Genomic DNA, 21,525 nt, shown 5'->3' with positions numbered 1-21,525 from the left:
CGCTGGGAGCTCAGAGCCCCAAGTAAATGCACATAGTTCTTGCACTTGAGGAAGAATTCCTGAGTACGGCATTTCACAGATCAAACCATGTTCTTTGTTGTTATTGTTAATCCGCACCCAAGGGTATTTTTCCATTGATTTTTAGAGAGTCCAGTGGACCCTAAGAGACCAGGGCACGGCCTGGGGAGAGACCGCCCCGGCTGCTCTGTGGACTCACTCCACCCGCCTGCTTGTATGTTCTCAGCTGTGAGAGCTGATTCTCTTTTCCCTTCGATTCCGTTTCCGTGGTGTATGAGCCTGGGTTCGGGACGGATTTGCGGGGGGAAGGGGGGGGGGGAGCGGGATTCCTCCATAGTCACGGAGAGATGTTCTAGAACGGCAGCTGAGAGCTCCGTGTGGTGCTGCACGTCCTGTCAGGGTCCAGACCTCTCATTCCACCAAACCTCACCCGCTCCCGCCACAGCCCCAGTCGCTCCGCCCCGAGTGGGGCTCCCCCTCTGGAAAAGGGGGGACCGGGTTGTTGGTGAGGATCAGAGGAATCTGCCGTGATCGCTGGGGAAAGGGGAGGCAGGGACAGATGTGGATAAGGCAGATGCAGCCCAGTGGACCTTGGGGGTGGGCGGGCAGGGCTCATGGGTGTTCACTATTACAACTCCTTAAGCATTTCTATGCACGTGGTAATATTCATGATAAATATTGGGAGGAAGAACCCACCAAGCTGCTGGCATCTTTGGAGCTGAGAATTCCAGCAAATGGAGCTTAGTAGGACCGAGCAGCAGCCTGCCCGAGGCCTGGGCATGTGTGCGGGGAGGGGGTCCTTCCTCATGTGAGTGGCATCCACCTGTCAGTGTGTCCGAGGCCGAGGGCACAGGACACTGGGACTCGGGGAAGGGGCGGTTCAGTGTGCCAGTGTTCTTCACTCTTCCTGGGCCCCACCTCATTCCAAAGGGGATTTGTGGTGACTTGCAAAATACCCAGGACTTCAACAGGATAAAGTAAGTGAAGGCTGTGTCAGTGAGTGAAGGGTGCGATAGGTGTGTCTCATGTCATCATGTTCTGCCTGTGAATCTTTTTTTTTTTTAATATATTTTATTGATTTTTTACAGAGAGGAAGAGAGAGGGATAGAGAGTTAGAAACATCGATGAGAGAGAATCATCGACCAGCTGCCTCCTGCACACTCCCCACTGGGGATGTGCCCGCAACCAAGGCACATGCCCTTGACCGGAATCGAACCCAGGATCCCCTAGTCCGCAGGCCGACTCTCTATCCATTGAGCCAAACCAGTCTCGGCTGCCTGTGAATCTGAAAGCAGTGGGTGCAGAGGTGGCTGGCACCATGAGAGCAGAGAAAGCCCACGTTCCCTTTCGCTTGGTGGCTGGCTTTCCTGGAGCCCCAGCTGGGCCTCCTCTTTTCATGGTTGATTTTAATGCTTCATCAGCCAAAGAGAAATAACCCAGAAAACCAATCCAAGTGGTGGACTTAAAGTTACCAACACTGGTCAGAGGCTCCACTTAATTATTTTTATACATATGTATATTTTATTGATTTCAGAGAGGAAGAGACAGAGAGAGGGAGAGAGAGAATCATCAATGATGAGAATCATTGATCTGCTGCCTCCTATATGCCCTGCACTGAGGTTCAAGCCCACAACCCAGGTATGTGCCCGGACTGGGCATCGACAGTCAACCACTGAGCCACACCAGCCAGCCCCCACCTATATTCTTGACTGCCCCATCCTGTGTGCAGCACCTGGGCCCCAGCAGTGTTCCTCAGTTATTCTGTCTGTGAAAGCACAAATGCAGTCATTCAGTCAGGGGCACCCGTGGGCCTGCCTTGCCTGTCGAACTTGACCTCTATGTAGGAACACTCCTTAGAAAGGGTGGTGCTTGGTTAGGAAGCCGGAAAGTGTGTTTCTTTTCCTCAGCTGGAAATGTACTTTATAGAAAAATGTTAGAAAATACTAACTCCTATTCTTTTTTTCCTCCCTCTTCTCTCTTCCTTTTAAAACTACATTGTTCTTAGTATATATTCTTCCAACTTCCACGCAGTGAAGAGGGAATCAGATGGGGCTCCCGGCGACCTCGGGAGCCTGGAGAACGAGAGGCAGATTTATAAAAGCGTCCTGGAAGGTGGAGACATCCCTCTCCAGGGCCTCAGTGGGCTCAAGCGCCCGTCCAGCTCGGCCTCCACGAAAGGTAACCCCGCGAAGCCTGCAGGCCCCTCGCCTGTCCGCCGCCATGGGTGACTCTCCCGTCCGCAGTTACCGGGTGTTGGCAGGGGGAAGCTCCCGCCACCGGAACCACTTTGGTCTCGTGCAGGTCCACTTCCAGGCTCTGAGCCTTCCTGGTCCCTCCCCTCTCTCACCGGCCATTTTTCTTTCTGGTATTAATAGTTCTCCGCCTCTAATCCCAGCCTTGCTCTCCCTGAAGCATCTCTCTCTCTTTTTTTTTTTTTTTTTTTTTTTTTTGTTCTGATTCCCTTTCCTTAGAAATTAGCTGAGCTTTAGCCTTTCCTGACTCTAGCAAGGTGGCCATTTTTTCGTTGCATTTTGCACCTGCTTTGCAGCACAGATTATTTTGCTTCTGGACATCGACTGGAAATTTAAAATAAAAACATCTTATGACAAATGAGCATGTTACCTCTCCCTTTTTTTTATTTTTTATTTTTTTAGCAGCTTTCAGCTTTAACCTAATGGGTCTGTTTATTTTATTCTGCATGCTTTCCAGTGGATCGTAAAGGTGGGAATGCTCACATGATTTCTTCATCTTCAGTTCATAGCCGCACGGTTAGCACTAGCAATGCCTTAGGCCCCGTGTGTAAGCACAAGAAACCCCTGTCTGCTGCAAAAGCCTGCATTTCCGAAATCCTCCCCTCCAAGTTCAAGCCCAGGCTCTCCGCTCCCAGCGCTCTCTTGCAGGAACAGAAGAGTGTCCTGCTGCCGTCGGAAAAGGCTCAGAGCTGTGAGAACCTCTGTGTCTCCGTGTCTTTGAACGGCTCCAAGAGAGGGCTCCCCCTGCAGGTGGGGGGAAGCATCGAGAACCTGCTCATGCGCTCCCGGCGGGATTACGACAGCAAGTCCAGCAGCACCCTGAGCTTGCAGGAGTTCGGCTCCAGCGCCAGGAGGCCCTGCCCGCTCTCCAGGAAGGCGGGGATGCAGTTCACCATTCTCTACCGGGACATGCACCAGATCAACCGAGCCGGCCTCTTCCTGGGCTCTGCCTCCTCCGCCAGCGTGCGGGACCTGGCCTCCCACTTCGAACGGAGCAGCCTGGGCCTGGGCAGGGGCGAGCTGGGCCCCAGCCAGGAGGGCTCGGAACACATCCCCAAGCACACCGTCTCCTCCCGCATCACGGCCTTCGAGCAGCTGATCCAGCGGTCACGGTCCATGCCGTCCCTGGACCTGTCGGGCAGGCTGAGCAAGTCCCCCACGCCCGTGCTGTCCCGGAGCGGCCTGACCGCAGCCCGCTCCGCCGAGTCGCTGCTGGAGTCCACCAAGCTCCGGCCCCGGGAGGTGGACGGCCTGAGCCCCGGGGCGGCCTTCGCCTCCCCGACGTGCGGCGGCGTGGCGGACTCCCCCTTGGGGCTCAGGGGCCTGGCGCCCTCGGAGCCCCTCTCCACCTGCTCCGACGAGCTCGACCACTGCTCCAACGTCTCCAGCGACAGCAGGGAGGGCAGCGGCGGCAGCGTTCACGGGGACTTCCCCAAACACCGCCTCAACAAGTGCAAGGGCACCTGCCCCGCCTCCTACACCCGCTTCACCACCATCCGCAAGCACGAGCAGCAGGCCTCCCGGCAGCCCGACTGGCACCCGGACTGCAGAGGGGACCGCAGCGCGCTGCTCAGGAACATCTACCTGATGAGCCCCCTCCCCTTCCGGCTGAAAAGGCCCCCCCAGCAGCACCCCAGGCAGCCTGCCCCCGGGGACTTCGTGGGCAGGAAGCCGGACCTCCCCGGGCAGTCCCAGCAGGACGAGCCCCACGCCGGGGGGAAGCCGCTGGTGCCCAGGCGCCTGTCTTCCCGACACGCCATGGCCAGGCTGGGCCGGACCGCAGAGCCCCCTCAGGAGAGACCCGCGGCCCCCGAGGACTGCCCGGGGGCCTTTGATAATGGGAACCCCCTGCCGTACTCAGACCACGGCCTGGACAGAAACAACAACCCCCCCGGGGAGCCGGGACCGTCCTGCGGAGGTGGCCTTTTGTGTCTTTGCCCAGTCTCCGCTCCCGTCTCCGCTCTGCTTGCTCTGTCCCCTCCTCCTGTGTGCCCTTGGTGCTCATCTTCTGGTCCGTCCTTTGTTTTCTGTTTGTTTTGCTTGGCAATGAATCATGGCTCGTAGTGGCTGCACTTCTTCAAAAACAAAGCCCCCATGTCATCTAGACTAACCTCCAAACTGTTTCGAAAGAAAAATTGGCCGCTTAGCTCCCCTGAGAAATTGGTTCGTTGGAACCCTTGCGCCCCTTGCCGTTTGCGCCAACCCCGACTCCCCGTGGTTTTTTGAGAGGCAGCCTCTCCCGGTGGCCCTGTGTGTGTGTGTGTGTGTGTGTGTGTGTGTGTACAGTGTCCCTGTGAGATCCTGCACGCCTCTTGGCAGGGACACTTGTCCGAGAAGGTCCTCTCTTTTTGCTCACCTTTTGCCTTCTAAGGAGTTTTGTATTACACTAGTTCACGAGTGAATCCAAAACGTGGGGGGAATTCGAGGGTTCTTTCCTTTGGAATTTGGTTATTGATCACTGGTCTCTACAGCTGTAAAAAAAAAAAAAAAATCTTGCTATTTAGAATGGATGAAAGGTGAAATCTTTTCCCAGTTTGGTTTCCCACTGAATCTTTGCCTGTTTTAATTCCACTTTGTTCTTTTGAAGATTCAGAATCACCGAGACATTTTATACCAGCTGACTACTTGGAATCCACGGAAGAATTCATCCGGAGGCGTCATGACGATAAAGAAGTAAGTGCCATCTCTAAAACCTCTTGGCTCTGGGGCAGATAAAAACATGAAGGAAGTGAACATCCCAGATATCTGCCAGAGGGAGGACATGGCCTAGCAGTTGGAAGCAAAGATTCGCTTTGTCAGAAGTGGCTTTTTATGTGACATTGGCTCAGTCAGGCCTCTTTTAGTCCTCTTTCCCTTAAAGTAGATTTTCCCAAGGCACTGGGTTCTGAGTGCTACCTTGCCCACCCTGTATTGCTCTTTGCTCTTTGATCCCTCCTCCATACCCCGGCCTTATTATTCTCCAGGGAAATCCTCTCACATGTTCCTCCAGTACTGCCATCCCTCTCTTGGCACCAGGCACGGTGCACGATGGGAAGGGCGCAGTAGGCGAAAGCGGAAACTGGAGAGGAATAATGACCATGTACATACTGTGGTCACTAAAAGGCAGCCATTTGAAGTTGCCTTTGAACTCAGAAGAAGAGATGCCCCAGTAAATGTTGGTAAACCCCCACCAAGAGCTCCAGGCTGAGCCCTTTCCTTGCAGCGGTGGAGGCATGGCTGACAGGGCAGGGAAAGCAGTGCGTGCCCTTGGGATTCAGGAGGCGGCCGCGCTGGCCCTCGTGGACTGGGCCGCATCGCAGCGTCTGCTGTACACAGTGCTGGTCCGAGGCGAGCTTTCTAGGCTTTGCGTCGTGTCCTGTAGCGGAAACGGGCTGCAGTGCCTGTTGCTGTCCTGAGTGAAGAGGTGGAGGAAGGCTGGAGCCCGGCGGCAGCAGGAGGTGGAGGGTGTTCATGTCTACACAGCTCTTCCTCTCTCTGCAGAGTCTGAAGTCCCTGGTGGTTCTGTTTCATAGTGGTTTCAGGGTTTGGGTGGGTTTTCCTTAAGGATTGGGAGTGAGACCAACGTTGGGGTGAGCTGGATGGTGCATCAAAAGACAGAAAAGACATGGTCTCCCCTCTCCGGCATAACGCAGGCAGTATTCAGTAAGACTCTGGCCTGCGTCCATGGGAGAAAGAAGAGGAAGGATCTATGAATAGAGTAGTTGGTAATAACAAGGTGAAAAGCTCGGACACCGTGAGTGTTCATGAGGCCACAGAGCAGATTCGGTTCTCGTCACCATCTGAGCCACAAGAGCCGCCTGCAGCCGGAAGCCAGGCCGGAGGAGGCATTCCCACGCGCTGTGTAGACTGAGTGCCCAGCATGTTTTACGCAGTTGGTTTAACCATTTGGTATGTTGAGAGGTACACTCAGAAGGTGCGCAGCTCGGTTCCTGAATCACACTGCTCACAGGCCCTTAAAAACTACGTCTTTCCCGGGGCATTGGCTTATGTGGTTAAACTAGGAGGAAAGTGGATTTATCGAGGTCACATTCAAGTGCTCCATTCCCTGTCCACCTTCTCTGGCTTCACGTGACCTTGGCCAGAGCACCAGAGGTCTGTCCTCAGCATCAATCCATTCCCCCTTCCCAGCTCAAGGAGCGCCGGTGCTGGCGTGTTTCTAGCAAACGCTTTCTTATTCACATTGACATTGATGATGGTGGCATTCCAGGAAAAGGTCATGTCAGCCCTGGCAGAGGCATCCGTGGTCACCTAGTCACCCCCTTGTTCAGCCAGGAAGGGATGTGAGAGGTGGTGGTTGCCAGGCAGAGCTGGAGACCAGGGTTCCATGTGCTTGCAGAGCACCTCCTGGTCTTGTCTTATTTAATCTCCACAACAACTTACCGAGCACTGGAAATCCACAAATTAAACTCAGTTTCATTTCACCTAATGAAGAAATAGTAATGTTTAAAAGTATAGCAAGAAAGTAACAGATGCTCTGCCAGTCAAACATGGCCTTGGCTGAGGCCTCCTAAAAGCTGTGCCCAGAGAAGATCGCTGGCCTCGAAGAGGAGCTGTTTGCTGAAGCGGGCAGCTCCACTCTGTCCAGCATCTTAGAGTAACAGGCATAGGCAGCACAGCAATGACCTCGTTGGCCTTGACCCCACAGAGTAAACACCCATAGCAGGTGTAGTAGGTCAGATGTGGGTAGAGGAGTCAGCCAGCCCCAGTCCCACTGTGGGAACAGCTGTGGGAACTCATCGCTGCCCCACGAGGTAAGGGCAGCACTGCCAGCCTCCTGCCACCGGCCCAGCATGCGTCTGGATGCATGGATGGACCTGGGCCACCTGGCCTTGCTGCCCGTGTGAGGAGGTCAGAGGCTTTGGGCTGTGCCAGGGGCAGGTTGCAGACCGTGTAACTGGGTGGACTTTTCCTTCGCCGTGTCCCACTGTCCCCCGGTTTCTCCTGTGCGGGGTTGTCTCCTTCCTACGCGGAGTGGCGCCGGGGGGTGGTCATAGTGGAACATGACCATTAAGCCCTTCCAGCGTCTAACCCTTGAACTTCCCTCCTGTTGACCCAGCACCTTCTCCTCAGTTGTTTCTGTTGGCAGTTTTCCAATGCCCTGGACCAGATGATTCACTGCCCATTTTATGCAATTTCATGGCAGAAACTTTTAGCGGACCAGCGACGACTTAAGCGCGAGCAAGAAGAGGCCGATATCGCAGCTCGACGCCACACGGGCGTCATTCCGACGCACCATCAGTTTATCACTAATGAGCGCTTTGGGGACCTCCTCAATATAGACGATACGGCAAAAAGGAAATCTGGGTCAGAGGTCTGTTTTGGTCGCCTCAGATCTGCTGCTTGACCCAACGCCATATTTGCCTCCCCTCAGCATCGCCCGCTGTAGGCCGAATTAGTTCTGTCATCCTGGCTTCCCCTAGGCTCGCTTCGGCTCGCTCTGCCTGGTCCGTGGACATGAGTCGCATCATGTCCTATGCTCTGTATGTTCAAGCATGCCTGGCTGCGGGACCGGGGTCTGCTGGCACACGCCCTCTGCATGCCTAGAGCATCGGCTGCCTCCATGCGTCCACTCGTCCACATCCTGCCTTTCATCGTGATAACGTGTTGCCTGTGCATTCTGCTTAGAAACCTTCGACCTTGGTCCCTGGGCGTTAGCTTCGGTGTGGCCAAGGAAAAGGTTCTTCTAAGAGATGGGGGAGTGAAACGTAGGTTACTGAAGTTAGCTAGCATTGCATCTTTTACACCGACCTCGAAATGCAGTCCCTTAACATTGAACTGGCAGAGCCATGCTGCCTCGGTGGTTCAGTGAGGCACTGGGTTAAGTGCCCAGCAGCCTCACTGGCGCATTTTAAAACTGAGGCTTTTTGCAGCTGGACGAGCTCGTGGAGGGTGAGAGGCATTCCATTTGTTCCCTTAATTTTGACGTTTCTCAGCTGAGGTTATGAAACTTAATATCATAAAACAAACAAAGAAGCAGAAACCTTTGAAGTGACGTTGTTCAGGCCCGGCCTCCTCCCCTGAGGTCGGCATGTTGAAATCCTCGTGCTGCCAAGGCTGCCTCTTGCGCCAGAGTTCGTTTTGCCACGTGACCCTCCAGGGGCCCTGCTGAGGTCGGCTCCTTTTGGGGGCCTGCGTGTCTGCGGCTTGGGCTGTAGAAATGAGTTCCACCCAAAGTATAGACAGTTTTATCATCTTTCAATTTAATAGTAGATGAATACTCATTTTTCTATCTTTTGAGTGACAGACCGAGGCGGAACTAGCTAGTGGTCAGATTGTCTGGGAAGAAGAGGTAGAGAAAAGGAGGAGCCAGATTAGAAGACGGGAAGCTAGAGAGGGGACGGAGACTCTAACATGACGGGGAAAAGGTCATAGGAAGAGGCAGGAGTTCGCAAGGTTGGTTAGTTTTGAGAGAGGGACGCCTTTCGGCCTCTTGTGCCAGCTTCTCGAAGCCACCGGTTCTGAGGCTACAGTGGTGGCTGGTCCTCTCTGAGTGGGCTCTCTCGAGAGTGGTGAGGAAGATGGGAACACGCCAAGGCACCGAGGCCTGCACACTCACACGGATAGACAGCACACGGGCGTGAGAATGCAGCTGGGGTAGAATAACCATGACAGAGGCAGGCACACTGCCCAGCCCGCCTGTCTCCCTCCACAGCAGTGGTTCTCTCACCCTCAGTTCTCGAATCCCCTAGGGGCTTGTTCACATACAGGAGGCTGGGCTCCGTCCACAAAGCGTCTGATTCTGGCCTGAGAGTGTGCATTTCTAACCAGTTCCCAAGTGACGTTGGTGATACCGGTTTAGGGACCACACTTTGAAAATCACTGCCCTCGATGTTGGCCGACAGACATGAGAAAACGGACACCAACAAGTCCCAGGGCACCAGGCCGTGTAGACACACTTCAGACCCGTCACATAGACTTTGGGTGACCACTGGTTCTGCGCAAGACCCTGTGGGGAGGCGGGACCGAGACTCAGGTTGTGCCCTTGGGAAGCGGGCAGTCCAGCAGGAGAGGCCCCTCCAAACAGGAGAGGCCCCTCCAAACAGGTGTCTGTGGTAGGAAGAAGGAAGGGGTGTCTCTGCTGTGGTAGGGAGCACAGCGCTGTGGGAGCCAGAGCATCCAGCCCCAGGGAGATTAGGAAGACAGAGGGAGATGCTGTACAAGCAATGGTGGCTCAGGTAATACGTCCAGCAGGTCAGTGAAATCAGTGTTGCTCAGCGTTGAGTATTAGATGGGTTTCCTTTAATGAAAAAAGAAATTTCACCAACCCCCAGTTTTGACCTAAGCCAGTTCACAAATTAAACAATAAACTACACTCCTGTACAACTTTATTCATTTCACCGATAGGTCATATCACTTTGCCTGAACCCAGTTGCCACCCCAAGTGTGCAGATGGCGCTGTTTGGTGCAAATATTTACCTCACACAGTTCTGGCGCTAGCTGTCAGGGTTGGCTACCACTTTCATTGCAGTCACTCTGCAATGTTTGTCCTTGCAGTTTCGGTCATTTTCTCTTGTCATTTATCATCCACCCACATCCGTTCTTTTCTTATTTGCCCACAGCTGTTCAGTTGTGTCCCTTGGTCACAGACACAGTGCAGGCATTGAGACTGTGTAGCATTGGTTGTAAGGTCATCCTTCAATTGACCTCTAATATGCATATAGATAGAAGGATGGAAGCATCAGCATGAAGATGAAAAATAAAAAATTCCTGTGGAGAGTTCATGTCCTTAAGAAGGTCCCTCCAAGACCCCAGCTTGAGGAGCCTGGACACATGGGCGTCTCACTGAGGGGTCAGGAGCTAAAGCTTGGTGAGGTTTCTCAGTTCCACCTTTCTCACCTAGAGTCGCCCATTTCCGCTGTACTTTGGCCATGGCCTCTAATATTGAAAGAGGAAGTGTGTGATTTAATTTCCGTCACATTGTTCCCCTAGGCCAGGTGGTCATGGGGTCAGAATTATATTGGCAGCTATATTGCTCACATGATTTCTCTCCCCTACTTTTTTTTTTTAATTAACTGCTTTTTTATATATGTGTATATTTTATTGATTCTTTACAGAGAGGAAGGGAGAGAGATAGAGAGTTAGAAACATCAATGAGAGAGAAACATCGATCAGCTGCTTCCTGCACACCCCCCACTGGAGATATGCCTGCAACCAAGGTACCTGCCCTTGACCGGAATCGAACCTGGGATCCTTGAGTCTGCAGGCCGACGCTCTATCCACTGAGCCAAACTGGTCAGGGCTAAAATAACTACTTTTAATGGTGGGGAATACAGATGCGCAAATACATATGGGGGTAAGAAAAGGTGAACTTCTTGCTCTTTTTGCCGGAATTGGAAATGAAAACATTCCTGAGGAGAAGGCGGTTCAGCCAAGGTGTAGCAAACAGACTTGCCTGACGGGAAGAGTGTAATAAGAGATAAAGGCCATTAGGTGTGAGAGGGGAGACATTACCCACCGGCCTTAACAACACTTAGGAACTGAGATTTGATCTGAGGGCAGTTGAGAGCCTCAGCCAACCTCAAAGCCAGGAAGTGATGTGATGGAAGCATTTGAGGAATGTTCTTTGTGCTCCTGAGTGACAGCAGATTAGAGCGAAGAGAAGTGAAGTCAAAGGAAGCTTTGTGCCTGTGAACCAGTCAGACCTGAGCGGGGCTGTGGAGGGAGAGGGAAGCTGGCTGACTTCATGGCAGACTGAGGAAGGCGGGGAGACGGGCTAAGGATGCGCCCAGGCCTGGCGTCTGGAAGGAGAGGGTCACCTGACAGGCAGGGGAGCCTTGGAGAAAGGATGAGCGTAGAGCCCCCTGCATCTGGCTGTGGGCGGTCTCACGGGCCACGAGAAATGGACGGAGTTGAAGATGACGTGAGAGGGGAATTGGTGTTTCATCTACTTGCAGGTCATAATTTAAGTCAGACAAACAGGATATAAGAGTAGGACAGTCACAGCCCACACAGTCAGGCTTTCTGGCTAGCTCCCTTTTCCTTTTTTATTAGTTTGTTTTTGTCTTCATAGCGATGGTCAGCTGCGGGGAACTAGAACGTCAGCTTTGGGACTTTTGTCACCACCTCCTCCCCAAATCTGGCCCTCCTTGGGGAGAGTCTCACGCATGACGTAGCTGACCAAGCATCCACCTAGTGTTCTGCTGAGGTCACACGCGAGGAATCCTGCCCAGATGTGTACCCCAGAATGAACTGGTTAGATTGCGTCTTTCTGCTTTGCTTTCCGGAAACGCGTGAAAATGTGTCCTGTCCATCAGTTCGTGAATTGTGATTTTTAACTTGACTTTGTTTCTTGTGTTTAGATGAGACCTGCCAGAGCCAAATTTGACTTTAAAGCTCAGACACTGAAGTAAGTGCCACCGGTCCTATTTGTCTGCCATTTTAACTGCCTCTCTATACGCAGGCGTCCACTTCGAGAGAAGAGCAGGGGAAGCAGCAGTGATGAAAACCAGTCGTTCATGGCGTTCTCCGTGTGCCGAGCACTGTTCTGAGTGCTGTGCGCTATATTCTATATTCTGCTGGGGCACAGAGCTCCCGTGGGCCGCAGTAGCCAGCAGCCATCCCGCCGTCCTGCTGGTGGGAGGCCCCACGTCTGACGATGAGGGAGACTTCTCATCCTCAGACATGGGAACTGCTGTGTGGAGGCTGCTGGGCCGCGATCTCCACCACAAACCAGGCCACAACTTCCAGGACCTGGGCCCCAGTCTGGTGCCGGAGTATGTTTGTCATGACGCCTCCAGCCCTTTGGCTCAGCAGCTAACAAGAGGCGGTGGCATTATGTCCCAGAAAGAACATGGGCTTTGGAGTCCTAACTGCCACTCTTGTCTCTGTGTCCATGGCCGTTCCTGCCTCAAATTTTCTCATCTGTAAAATGGGCATAAAGATGCCTCTCTTGAAGGGCAGCCAAGGTATACTTACAAAACGTTATGCATGATGTAACCAGAGAGGGTAACAAAGATTTATAAAATAGACTTTAGTTTAATCAAGTAGACACCTTCATCCCCTTTCTTTTTAGTTAAGAAAGGTCCATGTAGTATTCATTGAATGGTATCGTATTGACGATATTACATTTACCTACATTTCATTTTTTTTAAAGTCTTAAAACAATTTTATTTTTTTAGAGCAACCCTGTCAAGTAGAAGAGATGAGAAATCTGAGGTAGACAGGACGGTCACCACTTCCCACAATGCGGGTGCTGGAGAGGGCGCCTCCCTCTGGACTGGGCTTTCGTCCTGCCCCGCTGCCGCCAAACAGTTAGAGCAGCGTCCCTGCAGGAGGCAGCACCAGACCCGTAGGCTCGTGTCTTAAGCGTCTGCGGTCACTGGGTTCTCTTTCCCCCATAGTCTGTTACTCTGAGTTCTTAACAGCGGGGCCCTTGCGGCTCCCACCTGCCTGAGCCGCTGCAAGTCACGTAGGTGGCCGCGTTGGGCCTGCAGACCGCACCTGTGGCTATGCCGAGGGTCCTGCTCCCCGGGTGACCATGGTTGGGTGTAAGGGAGGGTGATTTCAGAGCACCCCAAGGAGGACGATGGCCAAAATCTGGCCAAACACATTCCTTCTCCCAGAGACAGATGCCCGATCCCTTCACGGGCCTCTTTCGGATCAGAGTCCCGTCTACCAATGAGAGACCACAAAAGCGGCCTTGTTCCTTCGTTCGGCACAGCGCTGGCTTTGTGTAAGGTTTTCCAGATGTGGCCCCATTGTTCAGCCAGCATCTCTCATGTCCATGGGACTTCCTGGCACAGGGGCAAAGCAGCCACACCCCTCCAGACCGCAGGCAGAGACTTTGCTCTCCCGGCGGTTGGTGTGGCACAAATGGAAAAGATCTACGCGTGTGTGTTTTCAATTCAAGAAAATTTCAAGTTACAATTGTTGTTCTCATTTTATGTCATTGTATTGTCTCTATTTTTTTTAAAGGGAGTCCTGATTAGAGGTTAACATCGTCATTATTGAGGCAAACAAAGGGATGGATATTGGAAAGGGGGCATGAAGAACATTTGAAAATCTGCTTTTCTTTCCACGATCCCTTTATGCTGACAGGAAGTGGATTAACATTTACTGAGTGCTAACTACATGCCAGGCACTGGGCTGGGTGTTTTATTTGTAGTTTGTTGCTGAATTCTCCAACAACTCTGAGTTAGCTCCTATTTTGATAAAGTATCTGAGAGATAGCATTTGGCCCAAGGTTCCAGAGCTAGTAGATGGTATAACTGGATTTTGAACCCAGATCTGCCCAATTTTAGCCTCTCTACTGCATGATGATGGATGGATGGTGAGATGGATGGAATATTGATATCGGAGAAATAATTTGATGATAATTTAAAGCATTGAAGGCATGCCTCGGCAGGGCAGAGAAGAGGGTAGGGAAGGCAGTAAAAGTGTTGAGAAGGAAACGCTTGTCATCATTGAATGAACATCAGTTACGACTAGTGAGTGCGTTGCTAGGTGTTATGTAAACCGTGAGCACAGCACAGCATTCTCAAGAACTACTTAGAGAAACCACAACAAGCGAATAGGCTCCTGAGCACTTTCCAGAACTGGTCAGTTTGAAAGTTAGCATCCAGCCTCCAAAAGCCCAGAAAAGTGCCAGAGATGATGTAATTTCCCACCTCGAAGGGGACTCACTTCCCAGTAGGGAGCCCCACTTGTGTCAGGTGTTCCTTTTGGCCTCACTTCACGTCTTTTGCTAAAAAAAAAAAAAAAACGACATGTCTGAGCCTCACAGGCATTGAAACCTCTGCTAAAATGCGTACCCTCTGTTGACAGGGAGCTTCCTCTGCAGAAGGGAGACATTGTTTACATTTACAAGCAGATCGACCAGAACTGGTACGAAGGCGAGCACCACGGCCGCGTGGGCATCTTCCCGCGCACCTACATCGAGGTACCGCAGCCCCTTCCTTCCGCGAGGGAAAGGCCGGCCGTGCCCAAAGGGCCGTTTGTTTACCGAGAACTTGGGTTTTGTTTCCTCTCGTGTTCCCCCTTTCTTCCCTTTTACCTCTTTGCCTTTCTCAGCTTCTTCCTCCTGCGGAGAAGGCTCAGCCCAAAAAGTTGGCACCGGTGCAGATTTTGGAATACGGAGAAGCTATTGCAAAGTTCAACTTCAATGGGGATACGCAAGTAGAAATGTCCTTCCGGAAGGTAAGCCCTCTCCCCCGTGCCTCGGGCTCTGCGGGCGGCCCTGTTCTCATGGCAGCAACCCCTTAAAGATGCACCAGTCAAGGGGGCATGAAGGGCGCAACTGGATGATTTTGAGATACTTTTAAAAATAAACCTTAGGCTAGCGTTCGGGTTTAGTTTGGCTTGCGTATTTTGAACATAATTAAGCTGGCAGAGACATGTTCTTCCCAGGAATTCCAACACTTTGCCTGTCAAAGTTCTCTGGCTTTCCAAAGTTATTCATTTCATTGAGGACTGAGGAAAGTGAATACATGCCTTAGCTAAAGATGAGCCCCTCACAGACAAGTAGAAATGCTGGAAGCAACGAGTGTCAGTTGATTGGCAGCTGATTCGGTGCGTGTGTGTGCAGTGGGATGTCCCACAGCGGCCCAGCACGCTGCCAACACTTAGAAACGTAGTGTTCTTTTTCTTGAGGAAGAACGAGGCTCACTACATGTTGTTAAGTATAAAAAAAAAATGAATTGGAAAAGGGAAATACAGTGCATATTCAGCTTTTATGTAAAAAAAATATATATGTGCAAGTCCAATTCACAAATACAGAATTCAACCTGGGAAGTACATATATCAAATTATTAACAGTAGTTACCCCAAGTGATAATATTATAGGTAGCAATTACTTCGGCTTTTTATTTGCTTGTGTTTTAATTTTTCTATAATGATACAAGAAAAAATAAAGTTAGAAAAAGGAAGAAAAAAGAGAACCCCTCCCAAAAAACCTTTGCCTTAGAGAAGAAGTTTGCAAATCTGTCCATTTTGCAATCAGTGAGTGAAAACACTCCATTTGCCTGCTAGCTTGGAGAAATGAGTCTGACCTTCTTCATGGAAATATCTACAGGCCAAGCTCAACATCCAGCACCCAGGTAGCTCCACAGCTGGGAACATTTCCATCCCAGGGATAGTCATTCTCTCCAGGTCTAGCAAGGAAGGTTCATGTGAGCAAAGAGTGTGCTAAATCAGCAGCACAGCGAGGGGTGCAGGCAGGGCCTCAGGGTGCTGGGGCAGGGAGGGACACGGACCGTGCCTTGCTGTGTCTTCCAGGGCGAGAGGATCACGCTGCTCCGACAGGTGGATGAGAACTGGTACGAAGGGCGGATCCCGGGGACCACCCGGCAAGGCATCTTCCCCATCACCTACGTGGACGTGCTCAAAAGGCCACTGGTGAAACACCCGGTGGATTACATCGACCTGCCTTACTCCTCCCCAAGTCGTAGTGCCACCGTGAGCCCACAGGTACCTACGCGTCTCGTCACTGGTTTTCACAATCGGCGTGACAGCCCCTCGGTGCTGAGGGCACAGCCCCCCCGAGAACCGTGCTCAGCAGGGGGCATATACAGACCGGGGCCTGTCTTCATGCATACAAACGGCACTTGTCACACACTTGGTTGGAGAAATATTATCACACACCTGGTTGGGGAAAGGGAGAGCTTCAGGAGATTGCTCTGGGATAAGGTGACAGAGGGAGAGAAATGGGAGCCTTTGGCAGCTGGTCCAGGACTCTGTGCCGGGCATACCCAGTGAAGCGGGCGGGGTGCCTCCACTGTTCTTACGTGAGCAGTCGTCCTCGGTCACCACATTGGTCAAGGTTGGCTGCAGGAGATATAGACCCAGAGTACCCTTTGCAAGCGGAGACCAGGTTAAAAAGTAACGGAGAACATGTCTGTGTTATATCAAAAAATGTTCGCTTTCCTGAACATTCATTATGAGCAAACTGGTTTTAAAACATGAATTATTTCAAATCCCCACTTCCCCAAAGCCACGAAGAATGAGAACCTGGGGCTCGGGGGAGGCATGTGGGCCACTTCCTGCCAGAGCCCCGCCTGCAGCCACTGGGCTGACAGGAGAAGGAGCGCAGGCCCGGGCCGGGGGACAGTGGATGGTCTTCTCTCCTCTCCTCCCTGTCACTTTCTCCTCTCTGATCCTCAGGACTGACCCAGGAGATGGGTGCTGGCATAGGGTGCGAGATCATGCAGCACATTCTACTTTATATGACAGGGACTTCAACTCGATGTTTTGCCTGACAATAGCCAAGTGAGACTATAAACTGACCACCCGCTCATTCTCCTCTCTGGAAGGCTCTTTGCTGAGCCCTCTGGAGAGAATAAAACCCAGGCAAGGCCGGGGCAGTGGAAAGTCATCGTTTTTCCTCAGTTCTGGGTCAGGGCCCTGGTTCTGGGTCAGAGCCCTGGTTCTGGGTCAGGGCCCCGGTTCTGGGTCAGGGCCCCGGTTCTGGGTCAGGGCCCTGGTTCTGGGTCAGGGCCCTGGTTCTGGGTCAGGGCCTCGGTTCTGGGTCAGGGCCCTGGTTCTGGGTCAGGGCCTCGGTTCTGGGTCAGGGCCCTGGTTCTGGGTCAGGGCCCTGGTTCTGGGTCAGGGCCTCGGTTCTGAGTCAGGGCCTCGGTTCTGGGTCAGGGCCCTGGTTCTGGGTCAGGGCCTCGGTTCTGGGTCAGGGCCCTGGTTCTGGGTCAGGGCCTCAATTGCCCAGGTGGTTGGTGGGGCAGACAGGCAGCTTCCAGTGTGTCCCTTTGGAAGTGACTCTGCAGACCAGGTGGCATGCATGTAAGTGTCCAATGGGACCCCTTTCCTTTATCTCTTCCCCCACTCCACTCACTTCTTCACCCTCCCCACCTGCACATGATCACGCATACACACATGCACACATGTGCACACACACGCACACGCACATCCCAGCTTCTCTCCGAACCTAAGCAGACAGCTTCCTCTGGACACCATGTCCCGCTCTCTCCATCTCAGCCTCTCCGCGTGTCCCTGTGGTTATTCCCTCCTTTCTTCCTTAAGCTGACTCTACCTTGTGCTTCTTCCTTTTGTTTTCCTCTCTCTTCTTTTCTTTTTAAGTTTCCCAGTCATAGCAAGCTCATCCTGCCAGCCTCCTCATCTCTGCCTCACCCCCGCCGAGCCCTGTCCCCTGAGATGCAGGCTGTCACCTCGGAGTGGATCTCGCTGACCGTGGGGGTCCCAGGCCGGCGTCCCCTGGCCCTGACCCCCCCTCTGCCTCCTCTGCCGGAGGCATCTGTCTATTACTCTGACCACCTTGCCTTTTTGACAAGGCCTAGTCCCTCCCTGTCCCTCAGCCTCCCCCATTCGAGTTGGTCGGGTCGTTCCACCCCCCACTCCATCGTCTCCCCACTGGCCCTCCCTGCCCCCCACCGAGCCTACTCCCCGGTGCCCGGTGCCCAGGCCTCCCTTCACGTCAACGGAGACAGTGTCAGCCACAGGCCCCCTCCAGGCTTCCCGCAGGGCAGCCTCTCCCAGCCTCTGCTCGGGAGCCCCGATAGCGTCATCTCGGAGCTTAGCAATGCCTTTAGCAGCCAGGACCCATGGCGAGAGGAAAGCAGACAGTACGGCAGGAAAGCAGAGAGGGAGGCAGGTGAGAGGCGCCCAGGCGGACCCACGATCTCTAAGAAGAGCTGCTTGAAACCTTCAGACGTGGTCAGGTGCCTGAGCACCGAACAGAGACCCTCAGACCTCTGCGCCCCCGCGGAGAGCCAGCCCGGCCAGGCCCTGGGCAGCACTTTCCCGGGAAGGGAGGCTGAGCACACGGCGCCGCGTACAGGTGGCGAGCAGGCCGGGCCGAAGGCTGCTCCGCGCGGTGTGCGCCAGGTAGGCTGCAGCATGGCGTGTGTGCCCTGCGTCTCCATCGGCAGGCGGGCCAGACCTCTCACCCACGGCCGCCTGCCGAGGCCGCGTGATGCCGGGGAGACCCACTTGCTTGTCTCGGGAGCAGAAATACCCAGGAGGGAACAGGGGGCCTTGAGGAAGGGTCAGGGCTGGGAAGTCAGGGGCAGAAGACAGACTCCATTCTGGCCATTGGAGGGGATTCCAAAGTCAGCCCCCCCGTCTGCCGCACCAGCCCCTGGGAAGGAAGGAAGCCTCCCCCGCCCAGCCCTGCTGCGGAGATCAGCTCGGTTTGCTCGGACTAACAGCTCGAACCCGGCTTCGGTGTGCTCAGTGTGGTTTGCTTCTGTGCGAGAACTGCTCCGTGGCACTGCCGTGCCCTCCGTGGTCCGCGTCCTGTCTGTCTGGGTGCACAGGCCTTTGTTCACCGCGAACAAGGGCGCTTTGCTTCGCGAGGAGCGTCCAGATTTGGGTCCCTGGATGGGCATGCCAGCTCCTCACGTGCCTGTCCTCTCCTCTGTCCGTGTCAGCTGCAAAGATCTCCGAGTGTGGACCAAGGCGGCTGCAGGGTGTTTGCACGCTGAGAATTTGGTGTTGGGGGGGAGGTGAGCGTGGCAGTTCGATCAGGATTCTCATCGCCCTGCTGTTCAGTACCCCAGCTGTCCAAGAATCAGGTGTGGATGCCTGCTTACCTCCTAACGTCTAGTGACTTGGGACTTACTTCCCTTTCAGAGCCTCAGTTTCCCCATTTTTAATGTGGACCTGATGACACCTACCTCAGAGAGTGGTCGGGAGGGTTCCAGGAAGTCACGTGTGAGAAGTGCTAGCACAGGGGCTGGGGCAGAGCATGGTCAGCATTCTGTAAATGGAAGCCACCCATCCCGGGTGACCTAGAGCTGCTTCTGGAACTGAGAACATTCTAGAACGTCTTTAGCACCCAATGGAATTCTTGACGATGTTGCTCCAAACAGTTTGTTGTCTGCTGTGTATGATGCTTGATCTCAGACCTGGTGTCCCCATTTCCCTTTGAAGTTTCAGTTTTCACTCAACAAATATTTGCTCAAGACCTGTAGACACTGCCTTGGGGCAGGGGGCAGAAGTCATTCCATCCCTGTCCTCAAGATCCTGGGTCGCAGCTCCAGGACTGCAGTAATGGAGGGGCCCTTGGAGCCCACAGAGACCCAAGTGCAAGAGAAGCCAGACCTCCAGCTCCAGCCGGCAGGGGGAGGGGCCGTGTGCTGTGGGAGAGCAGTGTAGGCAGTGTAACCACCAGGCCAGCCTCACACTGGCAGCCACTGAACCTCCCAGCGCAGGCTTCTCCTGTGCAAGGCGGTCCCTCCCCACTGGGGTGGCTGTGAGGCTAAACCAGGAGGTGTGGTGGCTGGCCCAGGGAGGGCTCCACCGGGTGGATGTGGCCCTGAGGGGAACAGCAGCACCTGGGGAGGCTGAGCCTGCAGGCGCTCCTGGAGCGTGTGTTCACTGGGGAAGAAAAGGGTGCGGCCGGGGAGGAAAGAATAGCTCATTGGGGAGACGTGCTGAAGCGGCTGGTGGGACAGAATTGAATGTCTGACACAGGAACAGTTCTGTAAACGTTCCGGTCAGTCGTGGTGCCCGGAGAACTCGTCATTGTCAGCAGCGAGTCACGGCGACCTGCCTCTGGGCCCAGCACCACAGGAAATGCGTGGTGCCAAGCCCTGGGCCGGGCTGGGGGTGTGCCCTCTCCCTTCCTGACGGAGAAGACGAGAGGAGGAGCTGGCCATGCGGAGGCCAGGCTTGATAAAATTGATGTTCTGTTCTTGGTGGCCTCCAGGCCTCCAGTGGACCACTTCCTGTCCCTCCCTCTCTCCTCTCTCCCATGTGGCGCCCAGGCTGTGGGCCTTCTCCCCATGAGAGCGGGAGGGCTGTGGGGAAGGGGCTCCTGCCCACACACCGCCCTCCCAGCCCCTTCCACTGGGGAAACGGGGTCCTTCAAAAGCAGCTCCCTGCCTCGCGGGGCCCTCTGGGTGACAGCTCAAGATGGAAAGGACTAAGTGACACTGTTCTTTGGTGGCCCGTCCGGGTGGTGCGAGCCCAGGCTGAGTCACTTGAGATAAATGTGCTCCAGACCAGCCTGTGTCACCAGGAGCACTGCCGGCCACTCTTCTGCTGTGGGAGCTGAACCAAAAGTTCAAGTGTATCTGACCAGTGAGTAGAGGGAATTTTGCCCGAGAGCATTAAAACTGCGATGTTCTGAAACGCTGTGATCATTTCTCTTCCATCCAAGCATCAGGGATGGCCAGGCCCCATGCTGAGTCTGAGAGAGACAGAGGGGAGATCACCAGGGCGCTTCCTGTGGCTCCGGGGAAAGCGTCCCTTAGGCTCCGCGGCCCTGTGCGGGGCTGTGTGCACAGCAGCCAGCATCCCTGCTGTGTGCCTGGGCGCAGCCACCTGCCTGCACTTCTCCACTCGGAAGTCCTTCCAGAAGCTTTCCTGACATTCTCCCTCCCTGCAGGCGGAGTAAAGGTTCTGGCCTTGTGCTTCCACAGCCCGGCACCTCCCTGCGGGGCACGTCTTCAGCTCTCCGGCATCTGCCCCTTCGCCCGTCTGGGTCACAGGGAGAGTGAGAGACCTCCGGTGGGAGTCCGGGACGCGTGATAAATGGAAGGCGCCCCATGGATACTTGTTGGATGAAAGAAAAGATAAAAGATGACTGACCCCCAACTAAAGGGGTGTGTGCTCTCCACGGGGGAAATGGCATGTCCACAGTAATTATAATGCAGAGAGGAGGACTCACACAGCAGCTCCCTCGGAAGGTTCAGGGTGCGGAGAGATGACGAGCACCAGGAGGGGGAGGGCCATCTGGAAAGGCTGCGTAAGAGGTGGGGTCTGACCTGGGAGCTCTGTGGGAGGCAGACAGCAGGAGGGTGGCATTCACGGCAAGCACATGGGCCTGCCACAGCCCAGGGGTGGGGATGTGAAGGGGGTACAGGGAGTGGCGAGCTCCTGGTTGGGGCTCCCGTAGGACGTCTGCAGGCAGGGAGAGGGGGTGGTGTGGAGAGGAGGCTGGAGCAGAGCGTGGAGGGGCTCCTTGGTGCCACGGTGGGCATTCGGCCGGCATTCGTCAGCACAATGTGGCTAGTCAGCTTCCTCACGGTCATGTGACCCTTACAACTGGGTCGTCAAACTTCCATTTTTGGTGCTAAGTCCCTGCTTTACTGCTTTCCTTCCCCTTAGTCACCTGTCCACTCCTTCCTGCCACCCCAGCTCTGCAGATGTGCGAACACTTCCCTGTGACTTCCCCCCCCCCCTTTGTAGCCTCCCAAACTGATGTCACACAGGTCCGTCCCTCGTGTGTGTAGGTGTGTATTCTCTGAACAGCAGAAGGAGGTGGGCCAAGTTGGGGAGGGGCCTGGGGAGATCAGAGTCCTAGGGGAGTCGCGCTGTGCAGACAGGATGCTGGGCTCCAGCTCCA

The 21,525-nt window shown here is 54.1% G+C and overlaps 1 protein-coding gene across 29 annotated transcripts in view; it reads left to right on the top strand.

Annotated features, from left to right (window-relative positions):
* The window catches only part of SORBS1 (sorbin and SH3 domain containing 1), a 210,874-nt gene that overhangs the window by 173,351 nt on the left and 15,998 nt on the right, over positions 1 to 21,525 (top strand). For 17 of the 29 annotated variants that reach the window (XM_084903984.1, XM_084903994.1, XM_084903978.1 and 14 more), the window contains 7 exons: positions 2,024 to 2,196; positions 4,858 to 4,943; positions 7,414 to 7,581; positions 11,570 to 11,616; positions 14,034 to 14,148; positions 14,280 to 14,405; positions 15,483 to 15,674. In XM_084903984.1, the coding sequence (XP_084760110.1) occupies positions 2,024 to 2,196; positions 4,858 to 4,943; positions 7,414 to 7,581; positions 11,570 to 11,616; positions 14,034 to 14,148; positions 14,280 to 14,405; positions 15,483 to 15,674 (907 nt within the window). Of the gene's footprint in view, positions 1 to 2,023; positions 2,197 to 2,727; positions 4,189 to 4,857; positions 4,944 to 7,413; positions 7,582 to 11,569; positions 11,617 to 14,033; positions 14,149 to 14,279; positions 14,406 to 15,482; positions 15,675 to 17,294; positions 18,060 to 21,525 lie in introns of all 29 variants that reach the window. The other 12 variants (XM_084903988.1, XM_084903993.1, XM_084903986.1 and 9 more) reach the window with 3 other exon arrangements.

Source organism: Pipistrellus hanaki, assembly GCF_964339955.1.
Source record: "Pipistrellus hanaki genome assembly, chromosome: 14".
NCBI lineage: Eukaryota > Metazoa > Chordata > Mammalia > Chiroptera > Vespertilionidae > Pipistrellus > Pipistrellus hanaki.
The sequence above is the reverse complement of the archived record's forward strand: the minus strand, read 5'-3'. Positions and strand labels throughout refer to the sequence as shown.